Raw genomic sequence first — 20,081 nt, forward strand, 5'->3', positions numbered from 1 at the left:
CTACGGATGTTACATTTAATATTGCAATACAGTGGTTTCCCATGTGACACGTTAAGAGCTCAGAAACCGTCACTCTCATCCCCACAAGAAAAAAAGCTCAACTGAAAATCAATCACTTTCCTTAGAGCCATCAGAGAAGTGAGGTCATGGGGCTTTGCTGCTTTGAAAGCTGGAGAGACAGTCAGAAAAGTGAGGTCACAGGGCTTTGCTGCTTTCAAAGCTGGAGAGACAGATGGGGTGAAACCCAGATTCGCAGCTAACCTACTGGAAGCAGAGGCCCAGAAGCAAAAACCCCCAGCCAGAGCCAATGTGGGCAGGAATGCTATAAAAACCCTCACTGATGCACTGCCAGAGGCTCAGGGTAGATCAGCTGGGGGGAACTCTCCCCAACACTCTCAGGATTTTTACCCCCGAGGAATTCTACCAGGTGTTCATCCTGAAGATAAGGGGAAAACTCCAGTAGCTGTTCAGGGAAAGAAGAAAACTAATGATTCTGAACTATATTCAGAGCCCTTTGTTCTCTTTACAAGGCCTGTGTTCAAGAGAAACTATTCTACTAGAGCTTAAGGGAGCTTCTGCCAAAGATTAACCAACCTGGGTAAAGAAAACACTCAACTCCAGGTCCCTCTAGCTTTGATGAGTGGGGAGACAAACTCCTCACTTGGGCTCACTCTAAAAGTGAGACCTCAGGGGCGCCTGGGTGGCTCAGTTGGTTAAGCTTCCGACTTCGGCTCAGATCACGATCTCACCGTTGGTGAGTTCGAGCCCTCAATCTGGCCCTGTGCTGACAGCTCAGAGTCTGGAGCCGGCTTCACATTCTGTGTCTCCCTCTCTCTTGGCCCCTCCCCTGCTCACACTGTGTGTGTGTGTGTGTGTGTCTCTCTGTCAAAAATAAACATTAACAAAAATTTTTAATAAAAGAAAAAAAGACTGAGACCTCACGATAGGGCTATGGAACAAATCCCTTCGACGCTACAGGTTACCGTGTGTGGTGATTAATGTCCACTTGACTCGATCATAGGGTGTCTGGTATTTGACTTAATATTACATCCGTGCATATGTGAGAGGGTTTCTGGATAAATGAACATTTTAATCTGTGGACTCAATGAAGGCAGTCTGTCCTTCCAAATGTGGGTGAGAGCATCATGCACTTGGTTGAGAGCCTGAATAGAACAAAAGGGTGGAGGAAAGAAGAATTTGACCCTTCTTGCCATACTGCTTAAGCTGGGACATCAACCTCCTGCACTTGGCCTTCAGACCCAGACTGGAGTCCACGCTGTCAGCTCCTCTGGTCTCGCATCGTCAGATTTGGACTGAATAACACCACTGGGTTCCCTGGATCTCCAGCTTACAGACAGCAGGTTGTAAATATAAATATATAAATACGAATCTTATTAGATCTTATTAGAATCTCTTTTTCTCCTCTCTAGAGAATCCAGGGGTTCACAGCTGTAAGACTCCAAGTCTCAGAACCAATGAAGGAAGAGTTTCCAGGGCAACTCAAAGAAAACAGATTGGAAAAAAAAAAAAAAAACATGGACACTGGAGGTAGTTTTAGCCTTTGACACCACAACTACAGTAAGCACAGGCTAACACCCAAGTCAACATAAAGCCTCCCACTAAAGGCCCATTTGCCTCATTTCATTTTACCTGCTGCATCATATCCAGCTTTCAGTAACAACAACAACAAAAATCACCAGGCATGCTAGCAGACAAAAACAAAACAAGCAGACAAAAACAAAAAAAAAACAAAAAACAAACCACCACAATTTGAAAACACAAAGTAAGACTCAGAACCAAAGTCAAACATGGCAGAAATTTTGGAATTGTTAACAGGGAATTTAAAGAAACTATGAATAATATAATACACTAAGGAAAAGTAGAGAGCATTCTAGAAAAAATGGGTAATGTAAGCAGAGAGATAGAAAACCTAAGACAGAATCAAAGGGGTAACAAGAAAACATGTAAATGGAAACTTCCAAAATCAAAAGAGAAAAAAGAATGGGTGTAAAGAAAAGAAGATCCGACAAATGACAATTACAAAAGTTGTCACATGTATGATCGGACGAGAGAAAGAAACACAAGAAATGATTGAAATCAAAATGGTTGAGAGGGTTCTGAAATTAATGTAAGACACAACCACAGATCCAGAAAGCTCAGAGAAAATCAAAAAGGATGAATCATATTCAAGCTGCTGGAAATCAAAGACAAGGGTAAAACTAAACACGTCACCCAGGGAGGAAGAAGGATAAGGATTATACCAAGCATCTCTTCAGAAACCCACAAGCAAGAGGAGAACGGAGCAAAAATTTTAAAGTGTTGAAAGAAATCAACAACCCGTACCACCATCCTAGGATTCTGCATATGGTGAAATTGTCCTTTAAAAGTGAAAGAGAAATAGAGACTTTCTTGCCCCCCCCCCACAAAAAAATAGTTACAATGTATGGGGTATTTTAGCTTACAAGTAAGTGAAATGAATGACAGTAGGGTAAGAGGAGGGACTACTTGGGGATAAGGTCCTACCTTATACTACCTGTAAAGTGGTACAGAGCTTCCTGGAAGAGGACCTGGGTTAGTTATAGATGTGTATTTCAAACTCAAAGCCAACTACTAAAAAAAAAAAAAAAAAAAAAACATTTAAAATATATATAATTTATAGGCTAAGAAAGGAGAGAAAATGAAACTGTAGGAAATGTATAGTTTAAACCACAGGGAGCACAAAAAGATTGTAGGAAAGAAAGAAAAAAAGGAGACAAAGAGAAAATATATGAATATAAAACAGATATATGGCAGATACTAATTCAGATCCATGAAGAATAAGTAGTTTTAAATCGTATTTAAACATTAACAGTCTAAATATTCCAATCAAAATTTCATAAACTGCCAGAGTAATTTCAAAACATAACAAAAAAAAAGCAAGACTAAGACCTAACTATAGGCTGTCTAGAAGAACTCTACTTCAAATATAAAGACAGAAAGATTAAAATTTAAGGGATAGAAAACGATATACCATGTTAACACCAATCAAAAGAAAGTAGCTATGTTAATTTCAGATAATTCAGACTTCAAAATTATCAGGGATAAAGAGGGACATTACATAATGATGAAAGGACAAATTGTCCAAGAAAACATAATGATGCTTTAATGTGTATGTGCCTAATAACAAAATGTCTAAATACATAAGTCAAAAAATCATAGAAACGCAAGGAGAAAGAGATGATCTACTATTAAAATTGGAGACTTCAGTGCTTCTGTATTACTGACAGATCCGGAAGGCAGAAATTCAGTAAGAATACGATTGAACAGCAATATCAATCAACAAGATCAATTGATATGTATTGAATAACTCATCCTACATGCAACTATACATTGCTCTCAAGCTCTCATTGAACATTCACTAGGACCACAATTGGAGCCATAAAACATACCTTAAATTCCAAAGAATAAAATTCATACAACCTATGTGACTGGGATTGATGTAGAAATCAGTAACAGGGAGATAGCTGAAACTCCCCACTCCCAAAATGTGCACATTAAACAAAACACTTCTAAATAATACATGACTCAAAGAAAAAGTCTTGAGAAAAAGACTATTTTATTTTATTAAAAAAAATTTTTTTTTCAACGTTTATTTATTTTGGGGACAGAGAGAGACAGAGCATGAACGGGGGAGGGGCAGAGAGAGAGGGAGACACAGAATCGGAAACAGGCTCCAGACTCCGAGCCATCAGCCCAGAGCCCGACGCGGGGCTCGAACCCACGGACCGCGAGATCGTGACCTGGCTGAAGTCGGACGCTTAACCGACTGTGCCACCCAGGCGCCCCAGAGAAAAAGACTATTTTAGAATAAGTGAAAATTTCTTGAATGCAGCCAACATAGGGCTTAGAGAGAAGTTTCTAGCACTGAATGCATATGTCGGAAAAGAAGATCTAATATCAATAACCTAAATATCAAGAACAAATTAAATCCAAAGTAAGCCAAGGAAAATAAATAATAATAGAGCAGAAATCAGTAAAAATAGAAAACAGCAAATCAACGGAAATAAATCAATGTAATCAAAAGCTTGTTCTGTGAAAACTAAATAAAACCCATCAACTTCTAGTCAGGCTAACAAAAAAAGAGAGACGACCCAGATTACTAACATCAGAAATGAAAGAGGAAAGATGACTACAGATAGTAGAAAAAAATTCATAAAGAAATATTATGGATGAATCACTAAATTATACTCCTAAAAACCAATGTTACATCATGGTAACTAACTAGAATTTAAAATAAAAAAAAGAATTATGGTAACAATTTCAAATGTAAGATATTGATAGTAAGGTAAATTGAGGGTGGAGAGAAGGGAGTGTGTGAGAACAGTATTTTCTGCTCAACTTTTCTGTCAATTTAAAACCTCTTGAAATAATAAAGTCCATTAATAAGGAAAAATATTTAAAAAAATGAAAAACAGTTGTATGATATAGATCTTATTACACTTTCGAGAAAAGAAACTAAAACTTAGGAAAGTTAATGTGCAAGGTCACATAGTCGTGAATTGTGGACCAGCATTAACAAGTGTTGCTAAGGTGTGGCACCTGGGTGGCTCAGTTGGTTAAGCGTCTGACCTGGGCTCAGGTCATGATCTCACCGTCTGTGAGTTCAAGCCCCACAGTGGGCTCTGTGCTGACATCCTGGAGCCTGCTTTGGATTCTGTGTCTCCCTATCGCTCTGCCCCTTCCCCACTCATACTCTCTCTCTCAAAAATAAATAAGCATTAAAAAAAATTTTTTTTAAATAAAAAAAGTGTTGCCAAGACTGAAATCCAAGCATTATAATATGGAGATAAAGATACAGACATATACGTATGTATACATATATACACAGAGACATAGATATACATATATACATATGCATGCGTACGTATTTTGTTGATTTTCAGGGGCAGATAGATTTTATTGGCCTGGTACTGGGACAGTGACTCTCCCTTGTGGCAGGGTTTGGAGGGGAGAATGCAGATACACTCCAAGGGCCTCTTGTGGTCCAGTCCCGGGTTCTGGCTGTGCTAGTTGAAGGTGAGCCCAGGGCCAGGCTGGCGTGAGGCTGCAAAGCCCGACTTTCCGGCTGGTTGGCAGTAGAGGTTGCTGGGGGAAGGGAAGGATTCTGGGGGCTGGAGGCAGCCCTCAGGGTACAGACAGGATGAGCAGGGAAGCCTGTCTGTTGGTGGACATGTTCTACCTGCTCTCGTAAGGCCAGGACGCCAGCAGGCCGGGGGAGCACTGTGGAGGGCGGGAGGCGCACAGGGCTGTGATAAAGCCAGGTCCCACGTGGGTGGCTGGACATGCTCAAGGCGCTCTGAGCTGTGGTGAGGACTGATGTGGGGACAGAGGCAGGAGGAGATGGCAGATACATTAAATCTCCTTACACCCTGCAGCCCACGGACAAACACTTGAGGCAAGCAGGGTGAATTGTTTCTCCAGGAACCCCCTGTTGTCTCAACGCTAATGCTTTGCTGGAAGGAAAACCACCCTAGCTTGACAACAGCCAGGCCTCCAGGAGCCTGGGCGTCTTCTCTAGCATATGAAAATCTCTCTGGAAACTTCCCCTGGACTTTACCTCCCCCAGTCTCTCCTCCTGGTCCCCGGGCAGCTCTTCCTGCCCACGGGTCCTGTCCCTGAGCTTTAATAAAATCACCTTTTTGCATCAAAGATGTCTTCAGAAATTCTTTCTTGGCCGTGGGCTCCAGATCCCATGAACCCCACCGTCACCCCAAAAAGTCCTCCTCAAGGACTACCGAAAGACCGTGTGGCCCTGGAGCGGGGGCACCGAGCCGTCCCAGAGGCACCTCCTGGGCTGCCGGGGAGTTGCCCACGTTCTGTGGTCTCTGCAAAAAGCGGGCCCACACAGGACCGCGTCCTAAGCGGTCGGGAGTCCAAACATGAGCTTGGCCCTGACGGCTGCCACGAGTGTACCTGGGGGCTGTGTCCTGCAGGGCTCCGGGCAGGCGAAGACGGCGAGCTCCCCTGCACAGGGCCAGGCTCTGCCCCGAGTGCAGCCCTTGCCAGAGGGGTCATCACAGCAGTTTGGTTTCCCGTCGGGTTTTCTTTCTCACGGAAACCTTCCTTGAGCTGCTGGAAAAGCCTATTCTCCTCCTCTAGGGCCAGGAACTTCTGCTATCGCCACTTAGGGTTTCTTCTTTGGTCTCCTCTAGTGACATTCTCTGGGCCGTGGGTGCTCAGCCCTGTCACCTCTGATAAAATGTCTACCTCTTTGTTGATAAAGAAGTTGACCCCAGCCCAGCCCTCTGCCCAGGGCCATTTTATCCGAGAGCCGGAATCCGTTATTTAGGAGGTTTCCTCTTCTGTAGAATATCTATCCTCCCAAGGTTTGTGCTTTATCTTCCAGGGATGGGTAAGGTGGAGGAGAGAGTGATTAAGGAATTCCTTTCCCGTGACCCTCTAGCCTTCGGCTCCCTCCACCTCTGTCTTCCACCTTGACTTTGGGTCCTAGGGAATCCTCTACCAGCCCCTTCGATTGTGTGTCATCCGATAATGCTCCAGGACTCCTGCCTTGCACAATGCGTGTCCCACATCCTGGACAAGTTTACATTCTGGTTGCGCTGAAAGCATCTAAATGTAAAATCAAACAGCTGTGTTTCCCCACTCATGTAGCACATATTTACTGAAACCCTCTTCAGACTATTCATTCGACAAATATTGGTTATGTAGTAAGTGCCGGGGAGAATTCTTGTGCAAATCCTTGCTCTGCTGGAAATAGGATAGCCGTCCAGACACAGCCTACCCTTAAGATACTTCTGGACAATTGGGAAGTGGCCAAGTTCCCATCAGTCTAGGAACAAGCACGTGACTTTGAAGTCATATGCTGACAAAGAGAGCAAGGGAACCACAAACCAGAGGAGAAAGCAGAGTCAGGTAACTGGAATAGCCCACCGCTCTCAGGCCCACAGTGATTAACGATTCTTGGAAGCGTAAAGTGACCTGCCCAGCATCGTACAAAGCAGAGAATCGCACAGTGATGGTGCACTGCAGCTCTATTTAGAAGACGAACCACGTTACCTTTACTAAAGTAATAATTTTTAGGTGTAATAAAAAAAGAAGGGTAGGTCCTACCTGAGAGCTAAGAGACGCTCACTGATGGCATCCCGTAACAAGTAAGGGAACACATGGGGCCCAAGACTCAGAGAAGGGTCCTCGCTCCCCTGAAGCTCTGGCTGGCCACGGTCTCCTCCTCCTCCTCCTCGTTCCTACTGACTGACAACTGATAAACGTTCACGCCTCAGACACACTGCCTGCCCCGGTTCAGAGGCTTATCTACCAGGAAACAGCCCGCAGGCACTGGCCTCCAAATGGCTCTGATTCCTTCTCTGCAGGGGATGGTGCGCTGCCTTCCTCCTGGTTCCTAGGGCTCAGGTAGCCGAAGGTCTGGGGAGACCTGGGACCGAAGGGCCACTCCACCATCCTCTCCAAGCTGACTGATGACTCCATCACAGATGAGCTCTGTGTTTGGTGACGAAAACAGAAGTCCAACTGTTTTTCTCTCTTATCTTTTGCTTTTTACTAGCATGTTGTAAGCACAAGTGGGCTTCTTGTCCTTCATCGATTTAGGTCTTGGACGCCGACTGTGTATAAGTCCCTGAACTAGGTTTTTTGGCAGCTATGAACACGTCTCAGATGAAGGAAGGAAGGGAAGAGGGCAAGAGGGGGGGGGGGCCGAGGGAGAACGAATGAGGGAGGGAGGGAGGGAGGGAGGGAGAACAGAAATTGAAGATCTTGGCTCCTAGTCTCTTATAATCAGAGCGGTTGGTCTAATTCAGACCCGGTGTTTATCACTACGCTCTGTAAAAAGAATCCAGGGCTCATTATGATAGACGCCAATACTATCAAATGGCATTTTGTAAATGGAATGTCATCCTCATGCTAAAGGGAAGCCACTAATTTACAGTCTCACAGAAATTCACCGTTTGTTTACAAGCCCCATAAAAGGCAGCAAATCACCAGTACCAAGCAGGTCTGTATATTCTTATGCAGCAACCATTTCAAGCACTTTCTCTGAATGTTTTCTAGAAAGCTGATTTATTACCGATTGGTTTCCTATTTGCAGAGAACATACATTTTAATGAATTACAAGCAGCATGGAGCAGGAAAGCATACATATTCTGGTGAGAAAATGACTAGAAATGCCTTCAGAGTTTGGGGCTAGCAGAAAATAGATTCCTGTCATCGCAAATTAAATGCGGACTGGGAGAAAACTAATTTCGCCCCGAAAAAAAAAAATACAAGAAAACATTTTTAGAAGAAAGCATCTCCTATTTATAAGAAAGAGTGGGGGTGAGGGTTTTCTTATTCATTTAATCCACAAGTTTTCAAAATCTAATGCAGTACAGTGGTGAAAGATGCTGATTGTAGTGCCAGAGTGGGTTAAAATTCCTCCTCGTTTACCTAGCTGTGTTGCCCGAGCCCCGGTTCCCCAGCTAGAAGTTGGGAATGCCTGAAAAGGATTTACCTGGGCTGGTATTTAACAGAAGACCCAGGCTAGCCCTGCGTTCGCATCATTAAGTAGACAGGATGTCTGCTGTTTGTGTTAGCTCACAGAAAGCTCGCTGAGAATGTCATTATACAGAAACGCCATTAGGCCAAAGATGCACACGCGATATCGTCCCGGCATCCAATCAACGCGTAAGTGTCCACGACATCCCGACTAAATGTCTTCATGCACTGCAGCCTTCCAAATATGTATTCTATCCGCTAATCCTTCACATTTTGTACTGTATTTTGCCATCCACGCCATGTGCACGCCTGTCAACCCGAAGGCCACCTCTTCCGAGATAACTCTCCAAACCGTCCATCCCTGGTACTCTCTACCGTATCACCCGATTTTATTTCCTTCACACATTTAGCAGACTTTCCCAAGTGCATCATACCTGCGGTTTGCAGCAGAATTTCTGTGTCTGTACTACTGACATTTGGGGCTGGATACTTGTTGAAGCGCTGTCCTGTGCAACGGAGGATGCTTCGTATCATCCCCGCTTCTAACCACGGGAGGCCGACAGCAGCCGCCTGCCACCCTCACCTGGGGTTGTAACAACCGCAGGTGACCCCAGACACCACCGATGCCTTCTCAGCCTTCCAGATGGAGACACGAGTAGGACTCGGGACAGCCCACACACCTGACAGCCACGAACAGTCTCGTGCGTGTGCCTGCCATGTGTGCAAGACATGTGTTTTCTATGCGTGCAGATAGGTGGATTCATTGGTAAGCACTGCTGACCAGCATCCAAGATGGCGTGTTTACGTTTAATGATTTTACATTCATCATCCAGCGTAAGACCACGGCAATGCTACGAGAGGCAGAAATGGATGCTATCCCCATTCGTAAATGAGACATTGATGAATAATGCGTTAACTAGGTTGCTAAAGTCTCACTGTTTTTAGAGACTAAGCATCCCATCCCCAACACAGACAATATAGTCTACTTAGAAAACAATCCCATACTCTCAACCCCAAAGTCTTCTCCAGGACAAATTTCTAAGTTCCTTCAATTGTTTCCTTACATCATCTCCCGCAATATTGCTCATATTCCACCACCTCTTTACCGTCCTATCCTTCCATTCTTTCTTCTTTTACATTTCTCCGAAAGCTTTAAGATAGAATTCACAGATTATAAAATTCAACCATTTAAAGTCCACAATTCCACGGTTTTCAGTATATAGATACTCGTGCAACTATCACCAAGATCTAATTTCAAAATATTTTCATCACCTTGAAAAGACACCCATGCTCATTAATCACTCCCCATGCCCCTCAACCTCCTGGGTTCTGGCTCTACAGACCTGCCTATTCTGGGCATTTCGTTTCAATAGACTCATTCGATGTATGGCATTTTATAGCCGAATAATATTGCACTGTATGAGCACAGCACATTTGATTTACTTATTATGTTTCTACTTCTAGGCTATTAGGAATAATACTGCCATGGACATTCATTTACAATCTTTTGTGTGGACATCTATTTTCTTTTTTTTTTTTTTTAAGTGTACTTATTTTTGAAATAGCGGGGGAAGACAGAGAGGGAGGAGGAGAGAGGATTCCAAGCCAGTTCCACTCTGTCAGCACAGAGCATAACACAGGGCTTGAACTCAAGGACAGTGAGATCATGACCTGAGCTGAAGTCAAGAGTCGGATGCTTAACCGACCGAGCCACTCAGGTGCCCCTGGATGTCTATTTTCGAGTCTCTTGGAAAATACCCAATAACAGAACATATGCATCACATGGTAACCCTGTGTCTGCTATGTCAAGGAGTTGCCTGACTTTCAAAGAAGCCATGGGATTTTACAACCACACCAGTGACATTTTAGACTTTTAATTTCTTCACATCCACATTTGTTATCATCTGTCTTTTTAATTCCAGCCATCCAAGTGGGTGTGAAATGGTACACCTTCATGGCTTTGATTTTCATGTCCCTAGTGACTATTAACATTGAAACTCTTTACATGTGCTTAGTGGCCTTCTGTGCATCTCTTCTTTGGGGAGATGTCTATTCAAGTCACGTGCTACCTCTAACATTGAACTGTGTTTATTATTGAGTTGTTAGTGTTCTTGATATATATTAGATACAAGTCCTGTGATGGTGAATTTGTCCACTTGGCTTGGCCCTCAGTATCCAGGTCTTTGCTCCAACAGTATTTTGGATTTTTCACTGAGGGTATTTTTGGTGGATAAAATTAATATTTAAATTAGTAGACTGTGAGTGGAGCCGATTTCCCTTTATCATTGGATGGGTCTCATCCAATCAACTGATGATCTTAACAGAACAGAGACTGACCTCCCTGCCAAGAAGGATTTCTGCCAGCAGGTGGCCTTTGGACTTGAACTTCTCGTCTCCAGCCTGCGAGCCCATTCTGTAGAATTTGAACTTGGCAGACTCCATGATCACATGAGCGAATCCCTTAAAACAAATCTTTGTATATATATTCATCCCATTGGTTCTGCTTCTCTAGAGAACACTGAATAACACAAATCTCTTATCACATGTGATTTGCGAATATGTTCTTCCATTCCATATATACTTCTATAATAGAATAAGATGTAGGAGCGCCTGGGTGGGTCAGTCAGTTAAGCATCTGATTCTTGATTTGACTCAGGTCATAATCTCACCATTGTGGAACTGAGCCCCACATCTGGCTCTGGGCTCAGAGCAGAGCCTGCTTGGGATTCTCTCTCTCTGCCCGTTGCCTCGAAACAAATAAGCTTTAAAAAACAATAAAACATGAAGAAGTTAATATTAAACAGAGTTTTGTCTTTACTTTCTCATCTCTATGTCCTGCCACCAAGCACACACACTTCCCACACCATCCCCCTCCAAAAGCAGTTATTTGCCTCACAGAAAGGATGACCCAAAAGAAACCAGAAAGAACCAAACAGTCTAATCTTCATATTCAGAGCCCTTTATCCGAAAGCAATTGCGAAAGAACAGGTCTTTGAATTCCCTCCAGCTTGGCTTTGAATAGCAAGAGCCAGGCCTGAAGGAAGGGAAGAAAAAGTTTAATCCAAACAACAGATTTCAAAAGAACTAATAATGTTCCTGTCTGCTCCATCAGTTTCTTTCCTGAAGACTCCAGGCCTGTTTAGAGTGGAAAAAAGAGAGCTTTACAGAACGTTCCAATAACTCAATCAAATGTAGAACTTTCCCCTGCATTACTAACAACTGTAGAGAATGCAGAGGGATTTGGGAAGACCTCAACGTGACAGGGTACCACCGAGGAACAGTGACATACTTACTCACACCTGCTGGACCTTGAAGCGAGAAGGAGTGCATCTGGTACATTCACCTCTTTCTCCAGCGATATTCTCTGGATGGTATAATCTGGTATTTGCCTCCTACTATATTATCAAGTAATGGGGGATCTGAAAAACATTTTCTCCTTGCCTTTTTTCCCCCATTTTTACTTTCTCATCTTTTCCCTAATTCAAGACGTCCGAGGAATATTATTTATCTTAAGAGTTTGTCAGGACCACGATGGTATAAATACCAACAACAAAACAAAATAAAAAACCAATGGACCATCTAGGGACACAGAGCAGAACGAGCATTATTCAGGCTCAAGCGTGTCCAAGATGCAATCGTGTGAGGTTGCTGACCCAGAGGTGAAGAGCTTTACAAAGCTGATGTAGCAAAGAGGATTTTTTTTTTTAATTTTTTTTTCAACGTTTATTTATTTTTGCGACAGAGAGAGACAGAGCATGAACGGGGGAGGGGCAGAGAGAGAGGAAGACACAGAATCGGAAACAGGCTCCAGGCTCTGAGCCATCAGCCCAGAGCCTGACGCGGGGCTCGAACTCCCGGACCGCGAGATCGTGACCTGGCTGAAGTCGGACGTTTAACCGACTGCGCCACCCAGGCGCCCCGCAAAGAGGATTTTTATTTCTAAGATGAACAAATCCAATGTTTTAATGAGCAAATTGGACATGAAACAGATTCCCATAAATGCAAAGAAGTGGTTTTGATATGCTTTATTTTCCATTTAAAAATCAAGGGATTTAAATATAGCACCCATGCCCCACTTCTATTCACATAAAGGGAAAATATGCTATGCCAAGCGGTGAAAAGTGGATTTGTTGGCTTAATTTGGTCTTCAATCTGGCATTTTCCATGAAGTAATTTTCCCTGAGTTCTCAACTGTTTTGCCCGTGAGGGCAAAAACCTAACTCTTCCTCAAATTTTTGAACACGCTTTGCGATAGGCTTTCAGGTTAATTCTTACTCGTCTTCTCTATCGGAACATGTTTTTGTGTGCCAATATCCTTAAAGATGTCACCACAGTCCTGATATTTGAACGAACGTCAGATATGGGTTTATTGCCCACTGTGCTTGGATAGGTAAGCATTGAAGCGAACTATTTCTCAGTTGGGGATTAGCTACGAATTGCCCCATCCATTTGAAAAATGTAATTCATCACAAAGACTAATCATGTGTATGTGAAGGAAAAAGGAAGTGTGTGTCATTCATTGTTAGAGTAATAAAGAAGAAATTACACCTTATCTTATAATTTCACACTTCTCTTCCTTTACCCCTGGGTGTTTTCTCGAGTCTCAGAATAGATCATAGCACTTGACTAATTAATTCAAATAGACACTTTTTGCTTTGATAAAAGGGATGGGATGGAGGCCAATGAAATCAGTTTCTGAAGTTTGAGGTTGCTAGTCACTACACGCACCAAAAACGCCTCTTCTGATGTATTTTACCAACAATAAAATGGCTTCTCTAGCAAACCAAACTGGGAGCACCTGAAATCTCCTCTGATATGTAGAAAGACTTGGTTGGAGTCAGACGTGGAAAAGCATACCACACTGATAATAAAGCTGAACAATGAGAAAGTCACACAGATTATTTCAACATGTCTTTGCAGAACCCAGCCTGGGAAAAGGTTGGGATCAGTGTGCTTCATCGGATAGGTCTTCTGACAAGAACTTACGCCTACACGCACCTCCTGAAAGGAACTAGAGAGAACTTTTGTATGTCCCTAAAGAGGCAAGGGAGATTCAATATGCAAAGGAAATCTTTCTACTCTAAGATATAAAGACAAAAAAGCAAGGGTCACTAAATTGCCATACATAGAAAAAGAGTATTAGGGGGCGCATGGGCATCTCAGTAGTTTAAGCATCTGACTCTTGATTTCGGCTCATGTCATGATCTCTCGGTTCATGAGAACCCCCCCTGCGTTGGGTTCTGTGCTGACATCATGGAGCCTGCTTGGGATTCTCTCTCTCCCTCTCTCTCTGTGGCTCCCCCACTTGAGCTCTCTCTCTCTCTCAAAATAAGTGAACTTAAAAAAAAAAGAGTAAGGGTACTAGTTCCTGTTATAGAATCTCACAGGGACAAACACAAAAGCGGCTATGTACGTCCGCACCAGAAATTACTGAGGGGCGGGGAAGCTGGGGGGGTGGGGCAGTGGCAGAAATGGCTCGGACAGAGGCTTCTTTTACACCTGTAGGAGAGGATGCTCCAAGTGTCCCCTGCGTGTCCTTTAGTCACACGGACCCTCCTGAACCACTTCATTTCTCTTTCCATCTGTGACACATTATCTCTCTCTGCCCCTGCGTCCCCTGTCCCCGTTCTTGAACTCTTTTTGTCCCCTTACACTGGAAGTATTGTTTCACAGTGACTAGAAGGAATAAGAGCCAGAAAGTACGCGCGCACAGGGACGCCCAGCCTCACTGGGCTGACGGCAGTCTGATCCACTCCAACCCCCCTTCGCCCACCAGCCAGCCAGAGGTGATTAAAACACAACTCAGAACGTGCCCCTTCACGGCTTCCAACCCTCCACGTCTCCCCATCGTGCTCAGAATAAAAACCAAAGTTCTCATCGTGCCCACAAAGCCACTGTCAACAGGCCTTGCCTGACTTCCTCCAGCCCCATGTCAGCCTGCTATAAACCTTCCTTCTGTTCCTCAAGGGGAAGAAGCTTCCTCCTGCTTTAGGACCTGTGTCTGCTCCCAGCTCTGCCCGGCATGCAGGGCATCTCCTATCTGGATTTGGATGTCAGCATGAACCTCACCTCCCCAGGGAGGTCCTCCTACAGCAAACCCCATACCGAGCGGCCTCATCCCCAGCACCGTTTGCCTCGTCTGTCGCCTCCGCTGGAACTTAACGTTGCCGGGGCACAGCCCCGGATCCCCAGAGCCACAGCAATTCCTGGCACGGGGCAGGTGCTCCCCAAATATCTGCCCAACAAACAAGGCTGCCACTTCTTTGTTGAACGCTACAATAATACCGCTGTCCTTTCAGGAGGATCTGGCCTTCTTTCATCTTGTGGACACTTGCAGAAAGAAAGACCGCTCCATTACTATGCAAGCACATTCCCATTAACGTGACGTGACATTACCGTTGCTTTTGTTCTTCCCAATTTGCTCACTCTATCTGATCCATAATTGCATCTAGTGTCTCACTATACTTGCTTATGCAACTTGAGTCGAATACTTCCGCGCACCGCGTGGTCTATTCATAGGTCTGCTTTGCATTTTGTCTGTTTACTTCACTTTCGTGTCCTCAAAACAAATACGTGGGCGCCTTGCCTCAAAACAAATGCACGCGTGTCCCTTCCCCCGCAGCATCCCTATAGGATGCACTGTGGCTCACACCATCCAAACGTCCATTAAGGCACCTGTCGATTAGCAAATCTGACCTAAAAGGCGAAAATATCTTCCTTGGGTCAGAAAGGTTACAGAGCTCTCACCATTGTCTTGCAGAGCATACAAATCCTCCCCCAGCTGTGGCAAAGAAAGAACGTGATTAAAGGATTTTTTTGCAGGGCTTCATTGGGACTAGTCAAGTCTGTACTTTTAGTTTGCTTTGGTGAAAAACAGAAAAGGGCATCAGAGAGCTCTTCTGCGTGTATCCAGCGAGGAAAGGAAAAACCAAAAGGGGCAGGGAGAGCGGCTTTGCATCCCAAGAGGCTACAGGCACCGGGGTCAGGGCATTCAGGGAGAAGCGCAACCCCTGTTTTTCTCTCGTGAATTCCGTCCACTTGAACCTGGTTACCCAATGTGACTTTTGCTTTCCTTCACAGGAGGTGAGGGGGACCAGCGCATCGTAGGCGGGCTCTTTCCCATAGGCCAGGAGCTAGAATTCGTGCAGAGGAACCTCTGGGCTTCTGCGGATCCTTGAAGGGCCGGGAGGGGCGGGGGTGGGGGTGGGGCCCGGAGAGAAAACCATCTTCGGCATCTTTCCAAGTCACCCCTGCTGGCGCACAACTCTGACAATTGCTCAGCGCTCCTGAGACTCACACCCCCCCCTCCCCCCGATGCCACCATCTCCAGCTGGCCCCGCTCCTCCGCACACACCTCCCATCCTCGCGCTGGCCACATCCCGGGGCCGGAGCCACCGTCCTTTCTGAACCTGCACCTCAGCTCCATATTCTCTCCTCACCCCTCCTTGTTCTTGGCCCAGTACCCACACCCGCGTGTCTGTGAGAGGGCGGGAGCCCGGCTTCTGGAAGGGACGATGGGCCGACTCCAAGGACCTCATCACACTGGCCGGCCTCCTACCCCAGGAGGACTTTTCCCTCCCCCTCCCTTATTCTCCACTAGCTCAGCCCAGTACTTAAAAATCTGCCACCTCCTGTTCCAGCAGGGTTGAGCCTGATCTGTGCCCCCGTCACATGTCTTCGATCAACTCTTCCTCGCCTGTTTAATTTAGATTTGGGACGGCTAACGTCAAGTGGGGTGGCAGGGCACCTGGCGGTCACGCTGTGTTTTCCTAGCTCATCCACGCCTCCATGTCTGTCCTGCCTCCTCCTCTGTTCCCGAACCTCCCATACCTCCGCCCGTTCTTCATCCTCAGCCGGTGACCCTGCTTTCGGGATCCCTGGGGAAGCAGAAGATACCAGAGCAGGTGTCCCCCAGCTCCTCTCACCCCCATCACCCTGCGCTCCTGCACGGGCGCTCCGGTACCCCTCCTTCGCTGTCTCTGCAGAGACCCTATCCTTCCCTGGCCAGTCAGGAAGCTGCAAACCTAGTGGGCCCTGTTGTACCATTCCCTGGGCTTCACAGCTTCAGAGAATACGAACGTTAGCGACATTTTTGCATTGGTGCATACATACTCATATGCTAATAAAACATATACCTGTTGTAAATTTGCTCATCGGAAGCTTCTGAGGGGTAGCTACTGAAATCTCGCTTTACACGGACCGAAAGGAGAGAGAAATTCGCCATCTCCCATTCTTGGAAGTCAAAGGAAACATCCTATTTGCCACAATGGGGTTTTCCTCCCTCAGTCGCTAAGTCGGTTTGCACCTTTCTAACTGCGTATAAATGACAGGTGTGCTGAGCTGGCTTTTATTCAAGGCCACGTACACTGCTCACCCCAGGGCTGAAAGCTCTTTCAGGGTCTCTCTGCCGTGGGTGACCCATCATCACGCTGCTGTGCTGGGCTATGTCCCAACCACAAAGTTCAAGGGCTTAAAAACAATTACCTCTTCGAGGACATCAGCAAGCTTACTGAGGATCTCTTCAGGAAGGCTCTGGAACGTTGGGACACTGCAAAAGCAAACAGAGAAGATGCTGAAGCAACTTCCTTCCACCAACCAAACAGCAACGTGCAACAGCAAACGTTTCACGACCAAGAACCTGCGGATGAAGACGAAAGCACGGACGCGAGCGTGACTTGATGACCGACAGGGAAAAGGCATGTTGTACCAGGGAGAACACAGAAGTGGGCCAGAGCCGAGGTTAAAGCCCACTTATCATCATAGATGCCTCGGCTATAACGGGGGAAAAAACAGTTTCTTCTTTACCAGTCTTCTCTCACCAGATTCCTCTCTAGGTCCCTCTGTACCTACACACACGCACGCACACAATGACGCACACTCCCTTCTACAGGACACCTCTACTCATTCTTTAGGACACGGCTTGAATGATGATACACTCACACCTGCAAGCATTCATTCAACAACCTTGGAAGCTTGCTTTCTCCCCAACCCCCTCCAGCCAGGTCAGGTTCTCCCCCTGAGAGCTTCTTTATCCCCTGCTCTAGCAGTCATTAGATATTTGATCAGGGATTTGTTCTGGGGTATTCTCCCTGCGAGAATTAAAATTCCACAAAAATAAGAACAGCTTATCTGTCTTATTCAACTCCTGTATTTTCCATCATTTACAAACAACGACACGTTAGTGCATGTAGAGCAAAGTTATGAAAGCAGGGATGTGTGAAGGCATCCCGGGACAATGATAAGGAGCAGATCAGACGTGGAGAAAAAAAGCCAGACTCAGTAGGCCAGGAAAATATTAGTTTCCCTTACCTCCTCCTTCTCTAATTTTTCCACCCAATGACCAGCAAAGGAAAATACGGAGCGATGCTAAATGCACAGACCAACAAAAGTTCTTTTATATGTGAAATAGTAATGACTTCAAAAGAAATAAACACACCCATCAACATGTCATTCTTGAAACTCCACTGGAAAGCCTAACTGGGATACAGAATTCAAGTCTCATATAATCATACTTCAATGCTTAAATAGAAGGCTATAATGAGTGCATCTACATTTGCGTATCTGATATTTGACTTAGCAAATAATTCAGGCTTGGTTAGAACAATACAATGAAAGAAATCAGAGCATACCGTTCATCTGTCTCTCTGATTCCTATTACTTGGTGTAAAGCCTACTGACAACATCCCAAGGTCTTTATTCAGAGGTAGAACGGTTCACCCAGGCCCATCTGTTCCACCAGATTTACTGCTATGGTCTTAGCCGTGTGGGTTTTAATTTCCAGAAGGCAGTCTATTTCAGCAGCTGGATGGAACTTCTCACAGAAACAGGGGAAGACAGAGGAAACTATTTCCATGAGTGATGCAGGTGGAAAAATCTACCCCTTCCTTGTTCTTTTAATGAGCTATCTCTCAGCATCTCCTAAGATGGAAGGGTGATCAGAATGCTTCTATCCCAGTGGGTATTGGTGTGAACCACAAACTACAGTCGAGTTTTCCTCATATTATAATTGGCTCCCTTCCTTAGACAAGCCTGTAGTCTCTTCTATGCTCCACTTCATCTGAACTATATGCTATGTCCATGCCAATCCATACCATAATAATTCCACGTTCTGGAGAGTTCTTGTCCACAAGAAAAAAAAAATTAGTATGTGCTTGATGACATAATACATTCAGCAAAAACATAAACATTAAATGGTAGGAAGAGCACTTTAAATACCTTTTACAACTGTGTTTTTTCAGCTCTGAGGTATAAATGACAAATAGAATGAGATATTTAAAGTGTACGTCCTGATACATGTACACATCGTCAAAGGGCTCATCCCATCTAGGTAATTAACACGCGTGTTACCGCACGTATTTATCTTTTTTTTTTTTTTTGGTGGAAAATATTTGCAGTTTTACTCCATTAGCACATTTCACGGTGTTACCCCTCATCATCACCATGTGATACGTTAGATATAGACCTTATTCATCCTAAGCTGTACCTGAAAGTTTGTATCATTTTAACCAGCATCTTCCTGTCTCCTCCACCCTCCAGCCCCCCGCACCCACGTTAAGACCCAATGTTTCTATGACCTTGACTTTTTACTTCGATTCCACATACACGTGATAGCATACGGTATTCGTCTTTTTCAGTCTGGCCTTGTTTCACTTAGCGTTAAGGCCTTCAAGGTCCAGCCATGTTGCAAATGTGAACTTCCTTCTTTCTCGTCTGAATAATATTCTGTTGTATGCCTATCCTAATCTTTGACAATTTTAAATGTCTCAAAGCATTCAGTGGCATTTGTTACCAACAAAGATTAAGGCTGATTTTTAAGAAGAAACATTGTGAAAAAATGGTAACCACTGGGGAACTTCTAAATTTAACCAAATGGAGAGCAACTGACAAAAAACCAAATGGCTTCACTTTAATAAATTGCTTTGAATATACTTCTGTAGCTATCTTTAAAATCCTAAGACCTTTATCATTACAAACACTATATTTTTAAATTTATTTATTTTGAGAGAGAGTAAGAGAGAGAGAGCACGTGTGCTAACAGTGAGGAGCCCAACATGAGGCTCGAACCCACGAATCATGAGATCATGACCTGAGCTGAAATCAAGAGTCAGGTGTTTAACCAAGTGAGCCACCCAGGCATCGCCTCTCATAGGATTAATTTCCTTTCTAAGAATTATTGGTTCACCAAGAGCTTCAACACCAAGAACAAAACAATTGAGGATATTCATAATTTGGAATTCTACCCCATGAAATATGTTGGTTAAATTTCCCCCAAACATCAAAAGACATTCATGTAGACTCTACTAATTTGCACATAAAATTCAAGATGAAGTTGTTTATGATTTAGAAAACTGAAGGCAAAATAATTATAAGGACAAACTTCCAGAAAATGCTTCAACAGTAGAGAAGAATATTTTAAGTGAAAAATAATTTATTATAACAATCTTCATGCTAATTACAAGTAATTCTTACACATCTATTAAGACTGCTGATTCCCCTAAGGACTTGCAATAGGCCTGAAGTTACAGAATGTGTTTGAGTGCAATGTAATAGAGATGATTTAATGCCTGTAAAGCTCTGCCATTGGTTTTTCTAAT

The 20,081-nt window shown here is 44.4% G+C and overlaps 1 protein-coding gene across 4 annotated transcripts in view; it reads right to left on the minus strand.

The window, feature by feature from the left end:
• Positions 1-20,081, minus strand: part of PRKG1 (protein kinase cGMP-dependent 1) — a 1,163,528-nt gene that overhangs the window by 340,149 nt on the left and 803,298 nt on the right. For 3 of the 4 annotated variants that reach the window (XM_040454314.1, XM_040454315.1, XM_040454316.1), the window contains exon 5: positions 16,972-17,035. In XM_040454314.1, the coding sequence (XP_040310248.1) occupies positions 16,972-17,035 (64 nt within the window). Of the gene's footprint in view, positions 1-16,971; positions 17,038-20,081 lie in introns of all 4 variants that reach the window. The other variant, XM_040454317.1, reaches the window with a different exon arrangement.

The sequence above is a fragment of the Herpailurus yagouaroundi genome, unplaced genomic scaffold (assembly GCF_014898765.1).
Source record: "Herpailurus yagouaroundi ecotype Mexico unplaced genomic scaffold, PumYag 211, whole genome shotgun sequence".
Classification (NCBI taxonomy): Eukaryota; Metazoa; Chordata; class Mammalia; order Carnivora; family Felidae; genus Herpailurus; species Herpailurus yagouaroundi.